The 26,538-nt window shown below is 38.7% G+C and overlaps 1 protein-coding gene and 2 pseudogenes across 1 annotated transcript in view; 2 read left to right on the top strand and 1 right to left on the bottom strand.

The window, feature by feature from the left end:
• LOC110040477 (ankyrin-1-like) overlaps nucleotides 1-25,731 on the bottom strand; it is a 46,355-nt gene extending 20,624 nt beyond the window's left edge. Inside the window, exons 1-8 of the mRNA XM_089285875.1 lie at nucleotides 25,426-25,731; nucleotides 20,840-20,882; nucleotides 18,771-18,900; nucleotides 17,851-17,973; nucleotides 13,004-13,055; nucleotides 11,215-11,558; nucleotides 9,936-10,174; nucleotides 4,443-4,735 (exon numbers count right to left, since the gene is read on the bottom strand). Coding sequence (XP_089142001.1) covers nucleotides 4,443-4,735; nucleotides 9,936-10,174; nucleotides 11,215-11,558; nucleotides 13,004-13,055; nucleotides 17,851-17,973; nucleotides 18,771-18,798 — 1,079 coding nt within the window. The 5' untranslated portion in view covers nucleotides 18,799-18,900; nucleotides 20,840-20,882; nucleotides 25,426-25,731. The remainder of the gene's footprint in view (nucleotides 1-4,442; nucleotides 4,736-9,935; nucleotides 10,175-11,214; nucleotides 11,559-13,003; nucleotides 13,056-17,850; nucleotides 17,974-18,770; nucleotides 18,901-20,839; nucleotides 20,883-25,425) is intronic.
• On the top strand, nucleotides 924-2,511 carry LOC149115672 (uncharacterized; annotated as a pseudogene).
• LOC149115671 (uncharacterized) lies at nucleotides 7,084-9,343 on the top strand (annotated as a pseudogene).
• Nucleotides 25,732-26,538: the final 807 nt, after the last annotated feature.

Raw genomic sequence — 26,538 nt, 5'->3', positions numbered from 1 at the left:
ATTTGCAAGGGGACTGGCTTTAAGACCAAATGGCATCATCAATGTCGTATCAACTTCTTGTAAGGCCTGGTTCGCACCAGCGACATAACAACATTTATTATAAAGAGATGATTTTTTTTCCGGAAAATACACCACGAACTCATAGGAATCTACATCCGGGACTGTAGTGGCGTGTTTTCCATATCCTCAACGTGAGGATATCGATGACAACATTTTCCGCCATTGCATTGCACGGCTGCCAAACTTTGCATGGTGAGCGACAGGGAAGTTAAATACACTGAAGCCGACAATTAATCGTTCACTAAGGAGCAAATGCCAAAATAGATCGAAACTTCATGTCGCTTAAAACTACTTAAAGGGAACCTCAGCTGAAAAACAATTCTGGCGTAAACAGTGAATTTACCTTTTTGTAAGCCCGTTTTGGTGCTTAAAAGTCGCAGATTTGTTGTTTAATTCGAATGCTCGGCCTTAGATTTGTCAAATTCTGGTGCTTTTAAACTCGCTGCTTGGCGTCATGTTTTTCAGCGCAAAGTTTGCTGGCAGATTATGACGTCAGTGCGTTGTCGGAATTTCAACATGGCGGACTGATGGCGGGATTTTGACTTACGTTGGGATGGTTTAAGCGTGTATATAGTTTAAAGTTACAGATAAATAGGGTAGCATTTCTAATATAACTCTAATTATCGCTTACCAGTATCGTGAAGACTTGAAATGCCGCGTCGTTGCGCATATGGCTGTAACAACGAGTCTAAGAAACAAACTGACACAGCTGGAAGAGGCGAAAACAAAGTTACGTTATATCGGGTTCCGGGAACAGATCAGAGGGAATTAAGAAAGAAGTGACTAATTGCCATTGGCCGGCCCAAAGAAAATTTACCAGTGTCCATATTTGTGTTCTGATCATTTCGATCAAAGCTGTTTGGATGAAGGCGTGGCGGAATAAGTTATTTGGAGGGACAAAACGAAAGTTGAAAGATGACGCAGGTCCTACAATTTTTGCTTACAAATCTGCATCAAAAGTGCGTGCCTCCAGAGTGGTGAGAGCGGCCAAACGGAAGCGTCAAGAGGTGAGAAGAAAATTTGCATTGCTTTGTTTGAACTGAACAAGTTCTTTTATCATGTAATTTATTAAAAGCTGAAATAAAAATATTACATTAATGCATTATCTCGTTGTCTGTTTAATATCCTGCCTTTAATTTATAAAACGTTTTCCCAAAGGTCAGCATTATGTATTTTTCTTTTGGTACCTCGCATCCATTATGAATGCTCATCTCAGTCCTCTCAAACAAGTACAGCACCAAGTTTGAATGAGTATGAGAAATGCCTCAATACTTCTGTTGGTCTAGGAAAATAATCTCAGGGAACTATTAAAATTCTGCCCAAAATGTGGTTCCCCAGTGATCAATAAGGAAACTGAGGAGAGAGAAAATGAAGGGTCGCGATATTCTGTCAGCATAAATTGTTTAAATGGTTGTAACTTTACCTGGCAAACACAACTTTCTATTCCTGGAGTCAAGGGTAAAGGGAATCTGGCTTTAACTGCAGGATTATTTTTCAGTGGCGCACAAATTTCAAAATTTCAGCAGTTTGTTTCTATGGTTAATTTGAAATCCATTGGAAAAGATTGCTACTATGTCTTAAGAGAAAAGTATGTCTTCCCTGTTACTGATGCTTGCTGGGAGACAGAACAAAACAATCTAATTAACACTCTAAAAGACAGGAGGGAGCCAGTGACACTAGCCGGAGATGGCCGCTGTGATTCTCCAGGCCACAGTGCTAAGTATGGGACTTACACAACGTTGGATGTTCAAAGTGACAAGGTTGTAGACTGTGTCAGTTTGTGAAGTAAAAAACTCAAATGTAATGGAAAAGAAAGGTTTTATAGAAACACTAAAAAACATTGAGGAGGCAGGAGTGATTGTGGCCGGTGTCAGTTTCAACTGATTCTCATCCCCAAATTAAGAAATATATGAGAGAGGAACAAAAAGATAAGAAATTCCATATTGATGGATGGCATGCCTGCGAGAATGTCCAAAAACAACTGTCAGCATCCTCAAAAAAGAAGGGCAGTGAAAAGTTGAGTCAATGGGTTCCCCCAATCACAAATCACTTTTGGGGAGTATCGAGACTTGCCAGGGGAATGCAGAAATCCCGAAGGAGAAGTGGTTGTCAATAACAAACCATGTAGTAAATAGACTTTCCAACCAACAGAGTGTTCAAAAAATGCTAGCATGATGCTCTCACTGAAGGCGGGCGACGAAAAGAGTGGCTCACTCTAGGTTCTCCACCACTCAATGAATTGCTAAAATAGTTCATGACACAAGGTTGCTCAAGACTGTTCCTCATCTTACAGACTGTGTACGCACAACAGCACTAGCGGCATACCACTCCCTTTACCTTATACACTTACCTAAGCATACACACTTTTCCCACGAGGTAGTGGAGGAAGCAACAAAGCTCATTGCTCTTGATCATAATCACAATACGTCACGACAACAGGTAAGACAATAGCAGGTACTGTACAATTGTCAACAATTTATCCTAAAAATTACACAAGTGCTCTCTCGATGTTATGTAATTTGACAGTTAATCCAGTTGTTTCCCAAATTAGAGAGTACATGTATGTACCCCTATTGTTAACTATAATGTGCTTATCTACTTTTTGAAAACACCCCATTCCCTCGGTACTCAGGGTAGCAGAACAATATTCAATTGACAGTTCAGCACGTAAATTAACAGTGAACTTTATTCCAGAAGTCATGCCTATGATTTGACCAAACACCTATTGGGTAGGTCCCAAATAAAGCATGCACATATTTGGTAACATAGCACTAGGATCACAGGTATGCTTTGTGATATTTCAGGCAACAATCTAAAGTGGCCAGAGGGAGGGGGAGCTGAGATATAAAATTGTATGGAGAAAGGTTACTACGCGACATGATGCTAAGCCTGTGCTCCAGGAAATGCTAAGTGATGTTATTTCCCAAACTGAGGAAGTGAGCATTAGCAAAATCACTAAATATACTTACTATAAAAGTGAAACCGGACGTAGTAGCCCGGATTATAAATAACAACTGGTACACTTCATGAGAAAATATATACATATTTTTAATGAATCACATGGGAGCTTAAATTAAATATATACGTACTCATTTGGAAATTCAGTAGCAGTCAAATCCATGCCTTGCATCAAATGTTTTATGCGGATAAGGGTTGTCTTAAGCACTGCTGTATTTAAACAAGCTGCCCTAAAATCATCGTGTGTGTAATACAGGTAATCGGTTCGCTGTTAAAGTCAGCTAGTGCTGATGCTTCAGCAACCTCTCTACAACACAAACATTCTCGGGGGTGGCTCAATGTCGTTGTGGCGCAGTTCGAGCATTTGCACCACTCCAGGATCAATAGACGTCCGAAAAACTTCCTCCTCGCTGCCACCTGAATTTTCATCTGAACTTGGATCACTGCTGCTTTTTTTCCCTCATCGTACTCTGGTTCGAAGCTCTACGGAGTTACTGAAAATTCCTCCGCAGACGCCATATTGGAAGTCTTCGACAACGCAGTGACGTCACTAATTCTCATGAAACATTTCGGAAGAAAACATAATGAAATGTTGATTCAAAACCACTGGAATTGTTAGAGATAGGCATGAAGTATTATTTGACAACAAAAGTATTTTTAAGCCGAGGTTCCCTTTAAAGAGCAGTTTCTTCAAACTAAACCAAAAATGAGATATGCTAGCCGCCGAGCTGCAGTTCACACACGGTTTGTGCTTTCGATTCGTTTCTGTGGTTTTTGGCTTTATAATAAAAAGAACATGGAATAACTCAACGATATGAATTTCATGTTCTCGTCGCAAAAACAATATCGAACATAAAATTCATATCTTCTCGCCACCGTGTAATATCGTCTATAAACGACATAACGATATAATAACATAACGACAAAATCGTCCATATCGGTAATGTCAACATCGACATAAGGAAAAGATCAATCTTTTTTCCCTATGTCATAATGTCCGTGCCGTTACTTTGCTGTTATGACGTCATTACGTCAGAATGTTCACACTGTAAACATAACAACATAACGACTTCTTTTATGTACCTATGTTTATGTCGTTATGTCGCTAGAGTGAACTAGGCCTTAAGCGACCACGACCACATTTAGGGCCAACAGATTGAAATTATCCAACGCTTTTCTTCGCTTATAAGTATAGCCACTACTTGACAAGTGATTCGATCACAGTGCTCAGAATTGCGTAAACGAGAGGCCCGACCTCGACCTTACAGTGAATTGTTTTCAAACAAGTGCAATACCAGCCCGACATCTAACAGGATAGAGACCATCATCTTCCGTAATTTAAGATCTTTCCGTTGGTCAACGATTCTCTTTACAGTATTTCATTAACCAAGAGAAACAATGAAAAGAAAACTTAAGGTACTTACAGTGCAAAGTGGGTGACTTGAAATGTCACAGTCCCGTTCTCTAGTTTAGCTGGTGGTCTCAGGTCCTTTGTGATGTCAACCCATTCCTGTGAGCTATCCTCCAAGCTTCGGTAACATATTCTCACACTGCTTATCGACAGGTTCTGTAATTTCTGGAGGTCTTGTTCCGAAGCAACGGGTATTCTTATCGAAGCAGGCTCTTTAAGCTTCAATTCCACAGGGCACGAGATATGAAGAATTGGACCAGCAAAAGCTCTTTTTTCTTCATAATTATAATTTGGAACCTCTTGAACCTGAATACAGAGTTTCATTATGATTAAACCTTGTCTCGTTCTCGCCTGATAAGATGCTACAATACAAAACAAATCTTTTACGTTTAACATAGACTACGAGTAGTCCCTATTGTTTTTCACATTACGCTCGACGTGAGCGTCAGGAGCTGCAAAAATATTCTGGTAGTCAAGATATTTGTCATGTGGGCTGTCAGTTCTGCTTTTCTAACGTTAAGGAAAAAGACCTCGACAAACAAATTCTACATTATCGCTCTGAACCCTCTAAAACCTGTCCAGCTATTTTAGTACAATCTATTCGCCCCAAAATTCAGGAGGTCAATTCTAAACTTTTCAACCATTTACACCAAATTAAGGCCCAAATGCAAAAACTTCAACAATTAATAGGTCCTCAAATTACTTGTGACTTATCACTTGAAAGCCTTAACACCGTGGCTTCTATTCCAGAAAATCTTCCGCTTTCCAACTCAGAGAAATCCGTCCCCAGTAAGCTAAGGGCTTGAATTTTGTTCTTATATCCAAAAAGCTGCACGAATTCTCAGTTAGGCAAGATGTTTAAAACTTCCTTCACCGCGTTCAACTGGAAGCCTTTTTCCATAATAAAGAGGATGATTCTAACACCTCGGACAAAGATACTTTCGAGACGCTTCAGACTCGAAAATCGAAGTGGACTCCCCCGGAGGGCCAGTTCGCCTCTTTAGATTTTTTCATTAATAAATGCCGTCACGACATCAATAAACTTAATTTCAATCGTAACACCAAATCGTCCAACCTTTCTTCGGAAGAGAGGGCGCCGCTAAAAAATCTTAGTAAGTGCAAAGGCATAATTGTCAAAGCGGCCGACAAAGGCGGCGCTTTGGTTGTTAGGCGGGCCGACCTCTACTAGGCCTACTCTTGGACCTTAAGTCGCCGTAACTTAAGGCGACTTTAGGCGACTTAAGCAAAATTGGCAGAAAAAAAAAATGCGTCTTTAGGCCATTTAAAGCGATTTTGGGCGCCTCAAGGCGACTTAAGGCGGCTTAAGGTTTTAAGCGATTTTAGGCGACTTAAGGAGACTTTATTTCACTCGAGTGATATAAATATAAACTTACCAACAGTCTCTCAATATATCTCTTGCAATAAAGCAATATTGTACCAATACTGGTACATAATTAAGTCACCACAGTCTCAAATATCCAGGGCTGGGTTGTTCAAAGCCTGCATGGTTAAACTAACCCAGGATTAGAAAAAAATTTGATTACAGTAGTAGCCCACGTATAAGAACATGAAATTTTCAATTTAGCCTAAATAGGTTTTTATATAAATGGTGCTTAAAGCAAATTTAGGCTACCAAGGTTATTAAAATAGGTTCTTATATTTTCATATAAATTTCATCTGAATATACTATATATATTATAAATATCATCTCATAATACAGTATATATCATTTATTTGTACCATAGGGCAATGCCTATAGGCAGTTCAGTGCAGGTACTTAAGCTTGAGAGAAAAAAAAAGTTATATCAAGTTACTTTCTTAAAATAGATGATGATCTTAATTCAGCAGTTTCTACCTATACACTTTTACAGCAACCCCACTGATAAGAACTTAACTTAAAATTTTAGCCTTAACAGGTTCTTATGTGGAGGGGGCTTAAAATGAAAATTTTAGCCTAACAGGTTTTTAAAACCCAGGTTCTTATACGTGGGCTATTACTGTACTTTCATTAATGTAACGTTTCGGTCCAGTTTTCTGTTTATGTTGTTTGTCTTTCAGTTTTGAGTTTGATTCATCTTAAAACAACTGACAACCATAAGCAGTGAAAAATATTTCTATACAAAAAATAATATATTACCTGGGTTAGCGCTAACCGGCTTTCGAACAACCTGGGCCAGATTTCAAACCATTAAAAAAGTAGTATTAAAGAAAGAATTACCACAACACTGAACAGGTACTGCTATAAAAATAATAGTAACAGTAAGCTACCAGCAAGGTAGCGTGAATATTAGTGAAGATATCGCAATAAAAAAACAAAAAAACAAAAAAAAAATCAAACAAAACTAATAAAAATATATTCATAGTGACAAAAATTTTTAAATTTAAGATATCTTGATTTAATTTAAAATGTTGGAAAATTTCCATAAATCATTTAAACAACAGGGAAATTAAAATTAATTTAGCTCATTAACATGCAGTTATTTTACAATGCTTCCCGAACTATAAAAATGGTTATCTTGGTAGACTTATCTGCCATATTTTTGGCATTCCCACTGTCAGTTTTGGCATCTCCACTGTCAATTTCAGTCCTTTTCAGGGACCCAATCGATTTGTTGCTCTCCTGGCTCAGTCAGACAAAATATTCTAATACCACAATGAGTACCGCCTGCTAAGCTCCTTCGTAAGAACACTTCCTGTCAAATTTCACCAACTACTTGTCAGGCTCCAGAAAACTTTGATGACCCTGGCAGTTTAAACAGTGAATCGAATCTTTTTTGAAAGGTTTTTACCACGGTTGATCCGACCACCAGGAAATACACCTTCCAAGCTTTCACTAGTTTCCACCTGCCACATTACAAATGCCCTTGGCGACATTTTCACAATGAAATACTAAAAATTGATATATCGATACCAGACACACTGGTCTCCCAGTAACCCTTGCGCCGCTAACTGGTTTCCATGCTTCTAAGAGACGAGACATCGGCCTGTGCCACGAAAATTCGAGTTCTCTTGCTAAGTGTTCGGGTGATTTCAAATCACCCGATTACAAATTACTGTATTCAAATTTCGGAGAGTATTTGTTTGGCGATTTGTTTTCTTTCTTGTTTTTTTGTAAGGCGACTTAAGGCGACTTAAGGCGACTTTAGGTGACTTTAGGCGACTTTAGGCGACTCAAGGTCCCAGAGTAGGCCTTCTACCAAAAAGAAGCCTTGCGCAACTTTCTGACACCTCTTTTTATGCTAAAGTCGATAAAGATCTCACTTCCACTAACCAACAAATTGTCAAGAGCACTATTAACGACCTTATAGTCAAACAAGAATTGCCGGCTACTGATACCACTTTCATCATTAGAACTCCAAGAACTTCCTGTATTTACTTTTTACCTAATATTCACAAACCTAACAATCCAGGTCGGCCTATCGTCTCTGCTGGTAGTTGCCCTACCGAACCCATTTCCAGCTACTTAGACAAAATTAAGGCACCTATCGTCAGATCTTTACCGTCATACGTTAAAGACAGTCAACATGCACTTCAAATTTTTCGCGATTTTAATTTCCTAGGCGAACCGTGGATATTACATCTCTTTACATCGTCATCCCAAATGGCGAAAGTCTTTTAGCCCTCAAACATCTTTTTTGATTTACACACTGTTAAGGAACCAAGCTCGGAAACACTACTCCACCTGGCTGAACTAGATGTGTTAACACTCAACTGTTTTTCATTCGCGGACGATTATTATAAACAAATCAACGGCGTGGCCATGGGTGCCAAAATGGGACCCAGCTACGCCAATCTTTTCGTGGGCAACATTGAACACCAATTTTTCAATCAATGCAACGGCCCCAAACCTGAACTCTACCGTCGCTACATTGACGACTGTATCGGCACTACCTCTTCTACCAGGGAGGACCTCAATCAATTTATAACTGCTGTCAACTCGTTTCATCCTGCTCTTAAATATACCTTAGAAATCTCCGATACTTCTTTAGCATTTGTGGATATCAAAGTTTCCATCGAAGGCAACGGTTTATGCGCCAGTGTGCACTACAAACCCACAGATTCTCATAGTAATTTGTTGTATTCATCTTCACATCCATCACATGTCAAGAATTCCATTCCTTATTCTCAGTTTCTTGGACTTCGTCGTCTTTGTAGTGGTGACTCTGATTTTTCCTTAAAATCAGAGGAAAGGTGCGATTTCTTCGACAAACGTGGCTATCCTGCTTCTGTTGTCCAAGCGGGCCATCATCGCGCCCAAAATATTGATCTACAGTCAGCACTACAATCGTCACAGACGAAAACTAATGATAGAATTCCATTCACTCTCACATTTCACCCTCAAAACCACGCAGTAAAATCCATCATTCTAAAAAACGTTAAATCACTTCAAAATGATCCTGATACAGGTAAAATCTTTTCGCAACCTCCATTAATTTCATTCACACGCGACAAAAACATAGCCAGAAGTGCATTCCAAACAAGTAATGAAGCCGAACTTTTAAATGCGTACACGCACGATGCAAAACATGTCCTTTCATTCGCAACGTTGAGAAAATATCGGAACCCAAGCGATCCATCAAGATCACTGATCATTTCACCTGTACCTCAGCCAATGTCGTCTACTGCATAATCTGCACTCTTTGCAAAAAGTTATAAATCGGCGAAACAGGGAGATGACTAAGCCACCGATTCCGAGAACACCTTCGTGACGTAGAGAAAGACGACAAAAACGCATCTAAGCCGGTCGCGAGACACTTTAATCTCCCCAATCATTCTAAGTAACATATGGCAGTCTGCGGCCTTTCCCTACATCAAGGAAGCACAGAAATCCGCAAAACTCTAGAACAAAAATTTATTTTTAAAATCGACACTCTTAATCCTCACGGTATCAACGAACGCTTTTCATTCAACTAATTTATTCCGTTGTTCTACACGTTACCATGCACCAACAATTAGCGTAGCTCCATCTTTCTGTATATAAACCACACACAACCCACAATTCCTCGATTCGCTTCGACGAAGGGCTAACACTCGAAACGTCAACTTTCGAATCTCTACGGTGGCCAATTCACATTATCAACCCAGTTGATAAAACCAAATTATCTTTTCTAATGTTAGACGGATCGTAAACTAAACAAACTACATGCAGGTCCATTTCTACCTAAAAACAAATTACTTTTACTTGACCATTTTTATCAGTTTGTCATTGTGTCAGAGTTGTGCTCGTTGACTTTATTTCTTTTTTGTTACATGATGGCAGTAAACCTGTGTGACATTATTCGATGGTAGGGCGGAATTTGAAATAAATCACGAGACAATTGTAAAGTTTCGATGTAAAATTCACAGTTCATGGAGGTAAAGAATTGTCTCCTAATACTTTTATTTTTATTTTATCTCATCTCGTAATTTCCTCTAATCCTTACCTCTATGTATAAGTAATGAGCGGTCCCTTGTAAAGCATTAAACTGACAAAGAACGTTTTAAATTCCCAATAATGTTCTCTTACCTTCATTGTCAATTCTACATCTTCTCGCAAAGACTTTCTGGGAATTGTCACACTCACATCCGAACACTCAGAAACTGGACTTGGGACTTGACAAGTCAACTCGGGACTTTCCATTGACGCGTCGAATGAGAATTTGTAAGACTTGAGACGACAGATCACAGCGTACAGAGAAAAGCTCGTTATTGTAGCTTGGACAGACTGTAAAGCACTTTGCCTTTCACAATTTTCACGCAGAGACTCTAAGATAAACAGATGTAAATAAGAAATATGATATGTTGTAGCCATCCCATTTTTATATGCGGTTACTGTACTATTGTCACACAGCGTGATAGAGTTCAATCTCCTCCAAGTGCAGCACAGTACTGGATGCATACCCCTTTACAAGATGGGTACTCAAACTTTTTCCGACTGTTTGGGTCTGAAAATTATTAAGGCTGCCCCACTTACAAATCATTTCAGAAGCTTAATATTTTATTTTCATTTTAACGTAACAGAAAAACGTTGTGAGATATTTTGCCTCGATAAATGATACATGTGATAGTGTGAGCTACGACGCTCTCCACCATAGAACAAAATTTCACGTTTGCATTTTTGGAAATTTCCAGAGGCGAAGCGCGCGAGGTGTATCCCAATTTTCAAACGTTTCTGATTTTTCCCCAAATATGTATTTCCAGATATATTTGGAAACTTTCTAAAAAAATTCTTCGCGCCGTTTAACCCTGTTTGCAAAGTTAGGGAACTTTTGGTTGATTAAAAGACTCCCTAAATTGTACACCAATTCTGTAACAAAGACCTCATAACTTTGCTTTGTAACTATGGCAGATGGTGATCGTTAAAAATAAACAACTCGAGCTCCCTTTCTCTTTATCTCTCTCTCTCTCTCTCTCTCTCTCTCTCTCTCTCTCTCTCTCTCTCTCTCTCTCTCTCTCTCTCGGTTTGTTGATTAGTTGTTTTTGTTTCTTTGTTTTCTCTTTTTGTTTTTGTTTTTGTTTTTGTTCTTGTTTTTTTTTTTTTGTTTTTTTTTTTTTTAAAGCGCTCCAACTATACAATAAAACGTCTGAACAGGGTAGCTAGCAGACAAAATATCCAGTAATCTTCACGCTCATGCCACTTTAGGCGCGTGAATCGCGCGACTTTCCTGACCGTCGGAGGCATATTCAAATAATAAAAGTACAATGCCTGCCTTCGCAAGGTTTTACGAGACTCTTCAATATCTCCAATTGTTTTGAACAACGGACGCATTAACGCTTTTTCACTTGTTAAATTAAGAGCAATATACCTTGTGAATCCCAAATTACGTTTGAAGTATTCAAATTCTTCCAAATGTTGTTCTCTGAGTCAGTCTGTTCTTTCATCACCAGTTCGTATCCTCCCAAGTCAGTTGCACTGTGCAACAAGGCCACGGTAACACCAGTAAAGTTAACACCTAGTGGATCATCGCAGGCAAGTTCTATTACGCTGCTGACCAATGATTCATCACCTTTAAGAGGCAGTGAGACAGCACTGGGACGCCACGATGAACATGTGATCCGTTTGACTTCCGGCACCGCTTTAGGAGAAAATTTTATGCAAACACCACTTTCTCTGAAGTCGCACGTGGCACCTTCCTCGGCAATTGTCTCTCTGTTTGGGAAATAGAAAAAAAAAAAACATAAATGTTTATTATTTATAGTAGAGGGTCTGGAATGAGTTTAGCTGGTTGTTTAGTGGGGACCATTTCGATTACGTCTCAACAATGTTTCGTAAACAAATAAACACCTTCACAGATCAATTTGCTGTGCCGAGTTTAGTAAATGTGCGAACTTTTATAGGAATCCGTTACTGACTTTACTTCATTCCATATAATAGAATAACAGAGAATTTCTTATGGAACGGTTTTCAACTGTGTCGTAAAACCAAATCGAAACCAATTACTTACCAATTAGACCGCTTAGCCACTCTCAAGTCGTAGTAAAACCAAAACCAAAGCAGAAGTAATCATCTTTTAACAAATAGAATGTGGTCTAGCGTGGTCTGTACTCTTATCGACAAAGATACGCGTCATCACAGTTGTCAAAATGTTTTGGACTCACGAGCCGCAGCCGAGTGAGTCCACAACAAATTTTGACCACTGTGATGACGCGTATAGTTCTCGATAAGAGTACAGACAACGCCAAACCACATTCGATTTGTTTTCTACCACAATATCAACGTCAAAGACAATTTTTTCTAGAGTGCGATCTGAAAAAAGCATTGCGTGACACATTGACGCGAGCAGCACTGTCTGGACTTTTATGGACAACGGCAAATTAGCCAATCAGATTGCGAGATTAGTAGCAATTGTGGTAAGAATTATTTTTGACACTCAATTGAAAACTGCTCTATGGGCGTTAGAGCGGTTTTCAATTTAGTGTAGTAAAACCAAAACCAAACCAATTACTGACCAATTAGAGTTCTCAGCCAATTTCAAACCGTAGTAAAACCAAAACCAAAACCAAAGTAAGTGTCTGATTACTTTCGACACTCAATTGAAAACCACTCTATTCCCAACGTAATACCTTATTAGTTATTATCTTAAAAGGGTCTGCTGTGTCAACTATAGCCGATCTTATCAGTCGAATCCTTTTCAAAATTCAGTTCAACATACTTGTTGGACATTGCTCTTGAAGAAAGTTTTCACGAGTTGGAAATCAAAATTTGCAGGTGTCTTTAGCTATAAGTTGGTATTTTACGACAACTACAGAAATACTCGAATGCTCATTGGCTAATTTTCATTGTCAATAAGCAGACAGACACATGAATTTACAGTTTATGCGATGCGTAAGCGAGCGAGGGAGGACAATTTCACAAATTGTTATCGTAAAAAAAAATTGACGTCAATTTTTCATGCGTCCGTGCTGTTATTGTCAATGAATTTCGGTATAACTTTGTCAAAGTAGTCTGCGGAACCACTCGGCTATCCGCCTCAGGGCTCGCAAAAAAAATTATCTCAAACTGGTTGAAGCTGTTCTAAAAATTTTCGTGTCGGGAAGATATTTTTGGCACTCATTGGCAACGTATTCATGCTGCATGGTGAAAACTGTACTTACTCGAAGATTATAGTCTTTGGAGCGTCTTCTGGAAAACGTGAGGCTGCGAAAACTAAAAACAAAAGTGTCTTATCAAGAACAACATTGATATGCCAGTCATTTCTGTCTACTTTAAATTATGTTTTCCCAGAAAGTTTAGTGATCAAATGACATGCAAACACTGTGTCTACGTACGTCATCTAGAAAACAAGCTGCTTAATAAATGAAAATAAAATAAACTTCAGAAGACCTGTCCGCGGAAAATGTGAATGTTGTTACTGGGTGTCTGTCTTTAAAGGAAAAGGTCACTCCAAAAACTTTGCATTTTTTTCCATCACCAATAAAAATTTCACATTGAGTTGAGTTACTCACCGTTGCTTTAGCTTCTGAAGTGGATGCGATCCCAATGAAAAAGAAGTGAAAAGTTTGACACTGGGAGCAACCATTTTGAAAGAATCTTGAAAGCCAGGCCGCATATCCATGACGTCATTCAGTCCGAATTGACGCGAAGCTCAAAGGCTAAAGTTCTCCCTTTCTGTTCTAAATTCGTTTATTCAGTTGTGAGGTAAAATGTTGGGCCCTGGGCTGTAAAACCCGAACCGAAAAGGTTAGGGAAAGAGGAGTGACTTTCCTTAATTTGCCTGCAAAGAACAAAAAATTGCCAAAGAAGTGGATCGAACAGCTACGTCGGGATGAGAGATTCATGCCAAAAAAACTCAAAAATGTGTATGTGTACAACGAGCATTTCATAGACGACTGACAACACTGAATATCGATTTGAGCTTGTGGGTGGAAACACAAGAAGTAGGTCATTGAAAAATGCCTTCCGACAATTTTTCAACGGAGGGCCCTTGTAAAGGCACGCATTGCAAGCGAACGACGCATCGCAAGGAACGAAAAGGGGTAACTATATATCAGTTATACTTTTCATTTTTTTAAAATATTTTTGCCCGGCAGAACTGTCGTTGACTTGATTTGGTAAATATTATTTCTGCCCAAGAAATTGAAGCTCCTAGTTGGATGGGGACTCGAATTTCAAGAAAAACCTTGGGGCCAGCTGACCCCTAAGTTTTCAGGTTTGGTCACCAGCACAAGTATTTTAGTCGCCAAAAATTTTCAACCCTTCAGGCTTAATATATTTTAACGAAAAGACGCTAAAACGGCTTGAATCACGGGTTTTGCATGTATATATCAGTTTGCCGCCTTTTTTGAATGGCTGAATGAAATTCAATTCTTCATTTACCAGTCTTCCCAGTATTTATAAAAAAGCTTCCATATTGCAAGCTTTGATCATTATTTTTCGTAGACTGGCGCAACGTTTTTCGTGTTTTCGTGTTCATTAATGCATAGCGACTTCACGCATTTTTTTTGGGTGAATTTATTAAATTTCTTAGGGTACCGTGGGAACTTCAAATGCCCTGCAGATATCTTTAAAATTACATGTCAGACTAACCGCTTCGGTTTTATTTTATTGGAAAAGCATTTTTTCGATTTACAAATCCGGCTTTTGTGTGAGCCGAAAACTCAGAGCGTGTTTAATAATCGGCCTTGACAGCCAGGGGCGAGTTAAAATACTTACAAATTTTAAATGCTGTCTAATCTGATTTGAAATACAATCGGAAGAAGTAATTGTACATCAGTCCTACCTATATATCGACAATTACCGATAACAAGTCCTGCTCTAGCGAAATCCCATATTCGCATGTAAATAATATTTTGTCTGAAATGTGTTGCAATTTGTTTTCAATTTCATCATTAATTAAGGACAGTTTTTTTTTTTTTTTTTTTTTTTTTTTTTCATTTACATTATTTTTGGGAATTACAGTTGCTAATGAAAGCAGTGCTACGGTGAAAAATGAAGCTGTAATCTTACTGCATGCTTTGTCAACTAACGATGCCAGTAAACACGACACATGCGATACAAAAAAACACACTTGCAGAGTCAATTTTCCTTCCGCTGGTTTACGTATGTAAAAGTTGTATATATACTTTTTTTCTTCTATCCAAAATTTATAACATATGCTTTCCAACAATACAAATTATAATTCTCACAAAAAATCTTAGGTACTGATAAGGATTGTCATCAATTTCACATTTCAAGTTAAAGACGTCGATTTCACTTCGCATCTTACATGTAAAGTCACTGCGTATTTTACGAGTCCACGTAGTCCATAAGTGCAAAGAAACCTAGACAAAAACTTACGAGCACGAGCAAAAAGTATCCAAATCTTATAAGTAAAAACACAGACTTGTGAGGAGAAAAGCATCCGTCTGATTTAAACACACCACTGAAAACTCGTCAGTTTCTGCGATACCAGAACTCCCTCCGCATTGAACTGCCAGTAACATAAAAATGAAGACAAATCAGATCACAAGCACTAAACTGAGGATTTATTTAAGCCACCAGTTCAATTCTAAGAGCAATCTACAATTAAAAATAAACCTCCTCTTCCACTAGTTGCGTCCATTGCAATTGTACCTAAAAATGTACCTTCCATCTTGGATGACCTACTCCGGCTGTTCTCGGCAACAAACACATTCTCTTTGCGTCGGTTGGCTGCACATCTCTCACATGGGCACCACAGAGCATTTTCCAACCGATCATTCAATTCAACTTGATTATTATCTCCTGCGGAATCACTAGCACGTTCTGGCTTCAAGAGCAGCCATACTAAAGCTCAAAGAAACAAACACTCTCAGACGGAATGATGTCACGGATATGCAGCCAGGCCTTCAAGATCCTTTCAAAATGGCGGCTCCCCAGTGTCGAACTTTTCACTTCTTTCTCATTGGGATCCCATCCACTTCAGAAGCTAAGACAACGGTGAGTAACTCAACTCAATGTGAACTGTTTTATTGGTGATGGAATAAAATACAAAGTTTTTGGAGTGACCTTCTCCTTTAATAGTTTAAAAGAGTTTTGACATGCAACCTGTTAAGTTATTTTGCTTTTCCTGATGGTGGCCTCTGAACAACTTCCTGGTGATCATGAGTTTTATTCGTCTCTTGTGTACAATTACGTATTCGTGGTGGGATGACTTTCTTACTCGATTAAATTGAGTCCGCAAAATTGAGAACGTTTACTTTTTTCGCATAGGCGTCACTACGTTCTTCCAAATTGGTACCAAATCTAAATTTATAAAAAAAATAATAATAATAACAAATGAAATTTTAAAAAAATCTCTTTGGCACAGAGCAAGAAGCCTCAAAGGCCATTTTGCAGCATTTTGGATTAAAGCTGTGCTAAAAGTTTCACCAAGTACCTTCTTTCGTAAACAAATTGTTCGTACAGCTCCAAGATATTACGTAAATTGTTGAAAGAAATGCAAATTAAAATTATTTTTATTTATTTATTTATTTATTTTTTTTTTCAACATAGCACAACATAAAACAACGAAATTTTCACCACCTAGTGCTTGCGTAGCTTATTATAACACCCCTTTTGCAGCTTCGGTTAACTTACATAACAAAACTCGGCCAGTATTTTTAGGTTTCTACAAGAGACTATCAAGGTAAGAGAGTGAATCCCCCATATAGGCCTTATACCCAAGGTATTATTTTTAGACATAACACTCAGTTCTTCCAAGGATATTACTCGCGCGTTGCGTGGATGATATCGTGGAGGATCTGTTTATGTCGTTTCGTTTCGTTTCAAAGCAAAGGAAAACCTCCAATGCTGTGGGGATGTCTTCTTTAATATTTTGATTACAAGCAAAGAGCTTCGGCTCTCGGTATATACATTTCGAAACTTTAATAGGAGTTTAAATAAGCGACGGATGTTCACTGCACAAACAGAAACAACTGAATCAACGGCAGATAAATATTTAGACAAACGAGTGCAAAGCAAACAAACTCCCAAACACAAGCTAGGTAACCGAACAAACAGATGGTCGAAAGTGCAGGTAGACGCGCGCTACCCAAGTAGCAAAAAGCAGTTTAAGCAGCAACGGCCACAACGCCAAAGACAAGGACTTAATATTCAACCTACGAATCTCGCGAGAATTTAGATTCATTCAGTTTGTCTATACTGTCAGAAATATCCCAAACAGAATATGTAGGACAGCGTCAAAATTTGAGAAAGAAATTTAATTATTGGCCGTCCTATAGTTTATGTTCTCTCGAATATGCAGAGTGTGGCTATTTCACGTTGTTGTTTTGTGACCCCTTGTTAACAATGGCAAAGAAATACACAGCACTTCCACAGCGCTCTTTGTTTCGATTTCACAGTACTCGTTGCCGTTGCCGTTAAAGTTTGCTTAATTAAACCCCCTAGAACCGAATAAACGACCAAATAAAGAACAGCCAAACGAGCACAAAACAAACGAAAGCCCGGCTGAACAAAAAGACGGCTGAGAGCGCAGAAAACATCTCTGCTATGAAACGAAATCAAAACATATACAATGACGTTCCCGCCGGCCATTTCGTCTCAGGTAGTTTCGAGAAAGTCGCTTCGGCTGTCCACGCATCGCGCGAGTAACGTCCTCTGAAGAACTTGTGTACTTTGAGGGATTACCTTGGGTATAAGACCTATATGGGGAATTCACTCTCTTACCTTGATAATCTCTTGGTTTCCATCAATAAAAATATGTTTTTGGGTTTTGAATTTTTGAAGTTATACTCATGAAAGTGCTTCGGTAATCACGGGATTTTGCTGCATTTTCCGGCAAAACAGTCGTGATAATAATCATTTTAAAAGTGATTTATAAAAATGAAAATTGAGATCAACGCTCTGTGAAGAAACTAGAATAATATTAATCTTCAACAGACCATTATTTTAGCCAGAGGATTCCATTGGTCTTTCAGCCCGTGACGTTTCAAAGTCTTGGGAACAACAGTGGCCCTATAAGTTTCGCAACTCTAATAGTTACCTTGGTCAAACCTCATTACACTCAGCTCTCCACTGGTTTGATTGTCATTTGCAGCCGTGGACTGTTTGAGGACCGCCGTCATAACATCTGGTGGAAGGCTACTTGGTGCAAGCTTTGGAACATCTGTTGTAAAAAGGAATTAAAACCACGATATTCAATTAATTAAGGTTGTGTAAAAACTATAAACGACAAAAAAATGTTTTCACCTAGCTAATGGCAAGTGGAGCGAAGAATACAGCCGTATATCAATGCAAGTACAACCGAAATGCTGCCCTGAGAGCATGGTTGACTCAACTGTTATTTTTTACCTTCACCTGGCAAGTAATTAAACTGGATGAATCACTGACTAGGATGGCCGAATGATAAGCATTTTTTTTTTCTGTAGACATCTCAGCGACTTACATCAGGACAAAGTCAAAGCCTCAAATGTAAATGTACATTTCCACTAGTGATTATCTCATATCACGCCACTTTCAGGCAAATGACTCTAATTATCTAAAGACGCGTTAGACATGCGCGTCCAACGTCAAGAAATTCAGATCTTCTACTCTACTAGTGCGACGGAATATCATCAAAAAAAATAAAAATCTTTCGGTAAAGACTCGCCGCATTAGCGTCAGTTGCAAGCTAGTTCCAGTCCAATAGCGAGAATAAGAAAATGATCTTTTCAAAATTTGCTACTTAATACACTGCGCGGCTTAGTTTTCGAAGAGTCGGAATAGTCAAAGAGTTGCAGTCCAACAACTACTATTTTATGTATTTTCAAGCCAAATATCAAGAGCAAGTTTCCCTTTCCAAAGCAATGCACGCGCGATTGTGTTTTTTTGACGTCCAATCTAAGAATTTCAACCAAATGAATCGAATAATCTATTGAAAACATGCAGAGTGAAATACTCTTGTTGGATGCTATCATAACTGACCTTCATCTGCGGTATTGTCTTCTGCCATCCTTGACTTTTATCTCAGTACCTTCTTGAGATCATAGAAATTCCAACTTCTAAACAAAATCTTTCATTTGACTAGTAGGGGGGCAAAGTTCGTTCCACGAACCTGTGAAGGAACAAAAGAAATATTTACTGAGCCTTTCAGTTGTTACAGAAGCATATATGCTTCTGTTTGTTACAGAGATTGCATTTGGATTATGATATTCAAGAGTGAATTTACTGTTAGTTAAGAACCACTTTCACCATTTAAGTTTTTTATCAGCTGAACGTGGTCGGCTTCACCTCGCTTGAGCTTGTAAGCACTTTATTTATCTATTGATTGATTTATTTATTCATTCATTCATTCGTTCATTTATTTATTTATTTATTGGTGGGAAAAAGAAATTTATCTACGTTTTGCAATTTATGTCTATGTAATTTATGTATTGGTGTTAATTTCCGTGGAAGAGAAATCAGACAAATTCTCTATTTCCCAATTCCCCATAATTAAATGTCTTTGCCCACAAAATTTTGCATAAACTATTGTTGTAAAATGCTCTTGGGAGGTCTGCATATTTTCAAGAGCATTTCACAGCAATAGTTTATGCAAAATTTGAGGTGAAACAGAGTGAATTGCGGAGAATTGGAAAAAAGAGAATTTGTGGTTTGTGCAATGATAAAATGCAACTTTGATTTGCAATGACAGGTTGGCCGATTCCTGTCCTTGACCCAGACAATTGGACTGTTTTACTACTATAGATCGGAACGTATTCCTAGTTTACTGTGCGATAGTGATACGACCTCTGCCATCATCACATTTTTCGCCGAAAGGCCACGTTTAGGCTCTATGGTGATTATAGGTTATAGTATTTCCCATGGCAAGTCTATGTTGTTAAATCGTTCACCAAATGGTATGGTTTAAAGGTAAGCTTCATGGAGACAAACGATGTTTACAGCAAGCATAGAAAGGTCAAATATATGGCCTCCCCTTAAAGGGCATAGGTCTTTACAGAACTCCATATACATGTACCAACAAGTTATAAAAATTACATATATACCTGCATTACCTCCACCATTACTATTACTATTACAATTACTATTACTGTTGCTGCTGCTACTGCTACTCCTATTGCTATTGCTATTGCTATTGCTATTGCTATTGCTATTGCTATTGCTATTGCTATTGCTACTCCTATTGCTACTCCTATTGCTATTGCTATTGCTATTACTATTACTATTACATCAGTCTCCGAGAGCAGCCTTCTTGAGAATGTGAACGTAACACTGTTATTATGCTTTCGTTGTTTTAACGGATACATTAACACGAAAATTGGTATTCTTCCAGCTCTCACGTCAAGGAGGCTGCCCCACAATTTCAACCGAGTATCACTATGCGCCCATATGCTTATCGATTTAAAAGATAAGACATAAATTGTTCACGACCGAAAAAAAAAAATCGAGCCGAGGTTTGATTATTAATTAACAAATGGTAAACGCCATAGCGTGTGCTATTGAGTTATGGCTGCACGCGGGAGGTTGCTAAGCACTAAAGAAGCGTAAGAGTCGCACGAGGCGATAGCCTCGTGCGACTCTAGCTTCTTGAGTGCTTAGCAAACCTCCCAAGTGTATCCATAACTCAATAGTGCACGCTATGGCGTTTAACATTTGTTTTATGACATAACATTGAGACATTGGAACAACAGAAGTCCTTTTGTTGAGCTACATCACAAAAAAATGTTCGTGTAGTCTTACATGACAAGAGAAAACAAGCGCGCGAAGATTCATTCATGACAACCGACTGCACACCAGTAACTCGATAAAGTTTCATCTTCAGACAACTGTGAAGACAGTTTCGCATTTCTGGCAGAAGGACGTTGGCCATTACTTTGGAAACAATGTCTGTCAAAAGATTTGCTTTGTAAACGTTAGCACACACGTCAGCAGCGTGCACCCAGGGGCAAATAGTAGACGCTGAATTAACCAATCAGAGCGCGCGCTTTGCTTCAGTTATGTTATAACGAACATTAGTAAAACGAGTACTAGTTGTGAAAAACAAACGCACTAACCTTTTAGAGATGTGTTTCACTGCAGTAACTTATCCCAAATATCCTAAAGGAAGAGAACAGATTCACCGTATCCACTGAAAATCACAAAAGTTACAAGGATGGACTTCTTGCGGCTTGTTAAGACGTGAAAACTAAGGAGTGAAGGAAAGGCGGTTAAGTCTGGATATTTGGCGTTTTCTGTATGGCATCACTGACCAAGGAGGAAGCAGAACCGTAAACGACATGAAATATCTATGCAGGTGTCAACTTAAGCGTAACTGGGGAAAAACATGCCTATTCTACCTCAGAGCACTAATCTGTTCGTTTTGCTGGAAAAGGACAAGCTATTTAACCTGATTATTTGACTGTTCCGTATAACATCATCCAACAAGAAGAAAGTTAAACTATACACGGAATGACTGAAATATAATTGCAAGCGTTAACTGAAGTTTCATGGAAGAAAACAATGCCTACGAAAGTTCAAATAAATGGACTCCCTTAGAAACGAAATTACGCAGCAGGCCTTGCCAGAACTTCGTACTCATAAACCAATGTTTATTAAAAAAATTCACATACATCTCTCTCTCCACCATTACTTCTCCGAGTACAGCTTTCTGCCAGAAGCCTGGCGGAATATTTGAAGGCGTCAACAGTTAACATTGATTTTATGCCGCAAAATGTAATTCAGTTCAAAAGTATATCAGTATATTTTTTTCATGCCTGGCAAAAGTTTAAAATACTCAACTGTTTCTAATCAGAAAGTTAGAATTTTAACAGCATTTTTCGATTAGAACGTTTAGCAAAGGTGGTGTCCTTTTGCTTTTAAAGATAAATTAATCAACGAAGCAAGTCACGATGTTCTAACTTTCAGACCAACATGGCTGACTGCCTGCCTCAGTGCTATTTAAAACGATGAAAAAATGGCAGACACTGTTCGCAACCGAAACAAAAACAAAGCGATACAACATTTTTGAAGGAAGTTAGTAAAACAAACAGTTGCCACAAAAAAAAAAAAAAAACCGCAACAACCTTTTGGCGATGAGTTTCACTGCAGTAACTTATTTAAAATGAAGAGCACAGATTCACTTTATCCACTGAAAACCACAAAGTTACAAGTGCGGACCTCTCGTGGTGTGCAGGGATGAAGGAAAAGTGGTTAAATCTGGATATTTAGCCGTTCAGTATAGCATCAACGAGCAAGAAGGAAGTAGTGCTGTACACGAACTGAAATATCTACGAAAGCGTCAACTGAAGCGTAACTGAAGAAAAACATGCCTACTGTACTTCAGAGCAATAAGCTGTCTTGCTGGAAAAGGACAGGTTGTTTAGCCTGGTTATTTGACAGTTCAGTATAGCATCTTTCAACAAGAAAAAAGTTAATTTTTGCACGGAATGACTGAATTATATTTGCAAGCGTCAACTGAAGTGTCACGGAAGCAACAATGCCTGTGAAAGGTCCAACAAATGGACTCCCTTAGAACTGACGAAAATACGCAGCAGTGTACGGGTCCGCAAATGATCCCCAAATTGAACCGCAAATGATCCCGGACCGCAAATGATCCCGGACCGGAAATGATCCCCATATTGGACCGCAAATGATCCCGATCAAAAAATAAGGACTGGCATGAATCTATATCAGAGGAAAGTGAGAACATGTACAAAAATTATGAACTAAAAAACATGTTTTATCTTTTTACAAAAAAGTATTCCACAGTTGCTGTTTTGTTCTTCGAACGGTTCAGATCGTTTTCACTATCACGCAATAAAAAAAAATAATAATACATCGAAAACCAACCAATGGAAAAAGCCAAGAAATTGTGATGTATGCTATAGAAGATAACTAAATAAGACACTTCTCCAAGTTTTAGGCTTGTGCGTTTCCCCAAACTTCAGAAATTCGCCGTAAATGTTTCCCAGAAATTTACAGAGCCCGGTAAGAAAACGTCATGTTGGTATACATCCGTGTTGGTACATCAATATGGCGGCCGGAATATAGTGTAAACATCTGGAACTTACTTTGGCTTTCCAGGCGACTGATTATCAGTGCTAAACATGTACAAACAAGCGTTTACATAAGCACTTTTCCTAACGCTCTAACTTTTAAAAGGCTCAAAATCGAGAGATAAGTATATAGTTTTCAACAAACTCGATCGCAGCCTTGTGTCACGCAACCTCCATAACCCTGAAATTCAAAATGCCCTGGTTTCCAAACGAAGCACGCTAATTGTAAACAGATATAAATATACCGCCTGTTACGCCCGATGAGGTTAAAAACACGTTACGTGAAGACGATCTATTGAATGAGAAGTCTTAGAAAAACACGTACTTGTAAACATTCTCGAAATCCCGGTGGCGATAGTATCAAACATCTATCAAACAGCTAACTTGTCAAAACGAGGAGGAAGCCTTGGCCTTGCTTGGTCATAAAGCTGAGCTTTATAACTATAGCTTGGAATTTTGGCTTCTTAGAATAGTCAAGTAGTCATTTCCGAGGAATTAAAACCAAAATACGACCAAGGAAAAATTACAAAGTAAATTTGCTCAAATTTCCAGTGCTACACCTGACACTAGGTGTTTTACAGAGTGATGAAGCGTTGTAGGCTTGTGGGGTCTACTCAGGTGACAGCGTCTTCCTTAATAGTTGCTTCATGGCTAGATATTAGTTTAAAACTTATGACGAGTGGCGTTAATGGCTGATAAAATGTGATTTAACTATAACACCGAAATATCAATGTTTAACCAAGAAGAATATGTAGCGTATGTTGCACTGATCATAATTCTACTGAGAATTGCAAAGAAATGCAAGCCAAGTCGTGTTTTGATGATTGAGTGGTGATATTTACAACATCGTAGTTAGCAACAAAATTTAGTCGAAAGTATGAAAAAAAAAAAAAACAAAAACAAGTTGTAAGCCATTATAATTATAAGATGGCTTTAATAAAAACATCAGTATTCACGCACGCCAATTCCCTATCCACACCATCCCACCATCCATGCCATTCGTTATTTTTAGTCGGGATCATTTGCGGTCCCTATCGGGGATCATTTGCGATCCGGGATCATTTGCGGTCCAATTTGGGGGTCATTTGCGGTTCGGGATCATTTGCGGTACTGGGATCATTTGCGGACCCGTACAGCAGGCCTTTCTAGAATTTCGTATTCACGAATCAATATTTATAAAAATTTCACATTTATCTCCCTCGATCCACCTTTACTTCTCCGAGTACAGCCTTCTGCCAGAAGCCGGCTGTGATTAAAATGTCATTCAGTTGAAAGTTATATATCTACTTTTTCTGCCTGCAGGGAAAGGTTGTACTACTCAACTGAGTTTAAACACAACTTAGAATGTAAACAGCATTTTTCGATCAGAACGTTTAACACATGCGGTGTTCTGTTGTTTTTAAAAGATAAATTAATACATGAATGAGTCAGAGGTCTTCTAACTCTCAGGACAAGATGGCTGCCCCACAACCAGGTGTGACTGTCCGCCTGTATGGTAATTAAAACGATGAAATACGGGGAGGCAGTGTTTGCAGCTGAAACAAAAACGAATTGATGCTAAGTTTTTGACGGAAATCAGTAAACTAAGCATTAGTTATGAGCTGAGAAAAAAACAAACACACTAACCTATTAGAGATGTGTTTCACTGCAGTGACTTATTTAAAAGGAAGAGCACAGATTCACTCTATCTGCTAAAAGCCACAAAGTTACAAGTGCGGACTTCTCGTGGCTCGCTGAGATGTCCCTTCCCTTAGGACTAAGGAATAAGGGAAAGTGTGGTTAAACCTGGATATCTGGTAGTTCAGTGCAGCATCAAGCAAGAAGGAAGTAAAACTGCACACCAACTGAGATATGTACGCAAGCGTCAAGTGAAGTGTCGCCAAAGCAAACAATAATGCCCATTTTACCTCAGGCTACTGAATTGGCTGTTGGTTTTGTGTCTGTATCATATTGTCACAGCACTGTCCGCGCGCGAAACACTCAGATTGTGCAGATTATTTTCCTTCCGAGTTTTTTACTTATTGTCTTTCTTGCTGTATTCCAAAGAGGTTTGTGAGCTATTCAAAATGCAAGTTACAAGTCGCAAAAAGGTACAATTAATGTCTACAATGTATTGGTGTTCATTTTCGCAGACGAGAAATCAGACATATTTGAGGTTTAAGCAGCAAGCCAATTGAAGTGTTTCACGAAAATGGATCAGAACATACTGTTGGATCGCACTAATTCGATCTCGATTATTTCGAATTCCCCGTTATTTCGAACTTAAAACAATTTCCCTTGGATTTAACCTTTAGTCATTTACTATCGGCTCTTTCGAAATCCCGCTATTTCAAACTATTTTCGTTTCCCCTGAGAGTTCAGCTGTATTCCGAAATGGTGGTGCTCTGTTGTTCTTGACGGATAAATGAACACGACACGTGAGTAGCTTCCTGTTAGTCGGGTCAAGATGGCTGCCATATAACTGAGTGAGACGGCACGTTTGTACGCTAATTGAACGATAAAAAATGGACAGACATTGTTGGCAACCGAAACGTAGCGAGCCGAGGTTGAGTTGTTAACGCAAATCACTAAACTAAGCAATATAAGCTGTGAAAATGCAATCGTACCTTTTAGAGATGCGTTTCACTGCAGTAACTTATCTCAAAGGAAGAGATCAGATTCACCCTATTATATAAGCCACCGAAAAACACACCAGTGAGGAGTTTTCGCGACTCGCGTAATTAGACGTCCCTTCCCTAAGGAGTAAGAAATGAAGGATCAAAAGGTTACTAAACCTGGTTATGGGGCAGTTCAGTATGGCATCGTCGAGAAAGAAGAAAGTTAAACTGTACACGAAATGAGATATACACGCACGCGTCAATTGAAGTGTCGCGGAAGCAAACAATGCTCATATTGTTCCTCAGGGCTGTCTGTCGATTTTGTTACTGCATATCTGTTATCACAGTTTTGTCCTGGCTAAAGTTACCCCCAGATTAAAGCATATTGTTTTCCCTCCGGGTTTTCTACTATGCTTCCTTTCTTGCAGTGCGACCAGGCTTACAAGCTCTTCAAATCGCAAGTTACAAGTCCAGAAACGGGATGAATAAAGAATTTCGCCTCATCTTCGAGCTGAATTCGTGAGTGAAAATTAGATTAAAATTAAAACCATTGTTACTATCTTTGTATTCTTGGAAATCGAAAAGCTGTCTTGCTGCATAGAGAAATTGTTTCTTTATTGGATTTTGTCGCCGTCTTTAAAAGTCTGTCAGTGAATTCGAGAAAGTCTTTTTCCAAAGAACTAATCAAGAGAAAGTATTAGCAAAACAAAGCGCGTGAAACATCTGTCTCAAGCACAAGCGCGAGCATACACACAACACACAAATAGGGTGGCAAAAGGTTTATTTATACGTTGCACGTGATGGGTGCATTTCAGCGTGGGGCGTGAAAAGCATCTAAGCGACATATGCGTGAATCTTGAATTTCTGATAGAAATAGCATTTCTAAAAGTATATGTAACGCGTAATCCTTGTTAAAATTTTTGCATCAATCGTGATCACAACGCCATTTGTAACCCTCACACAAGCACAGGAAAAAGAAATCTCTCATTTAGAGTGTTCTTGCACATGTATCCGTTCTTGTTTACCTGTGTATATATAAAGGGGAGAAAATCGTAAAAACCCATGAGGTTCGATCTTTTCCTTTATCAAGCATCTTGACGTTCGCTGTAGTTTAGAAGGTGA

Source organism: Orbicella faveolata, unplaced genomic scaffold, assembly GCF_042242905.1.
Source record: "Orbicella faveolata isolate gen_17 unplaced genomic scaffold, um_ofav_v1 contig_13, whole genome shotgun sequence".
Classification (NCBI taxonomy): Eukaryota; Metazoa; Cnidaria; class Anthozoa; order Scleractinia; family Merulinidae; genus Orbicella; species Orbicella faveolata.
This window is presented reverse-complemented; position numbering and strand designations above follow the sequence as displayed.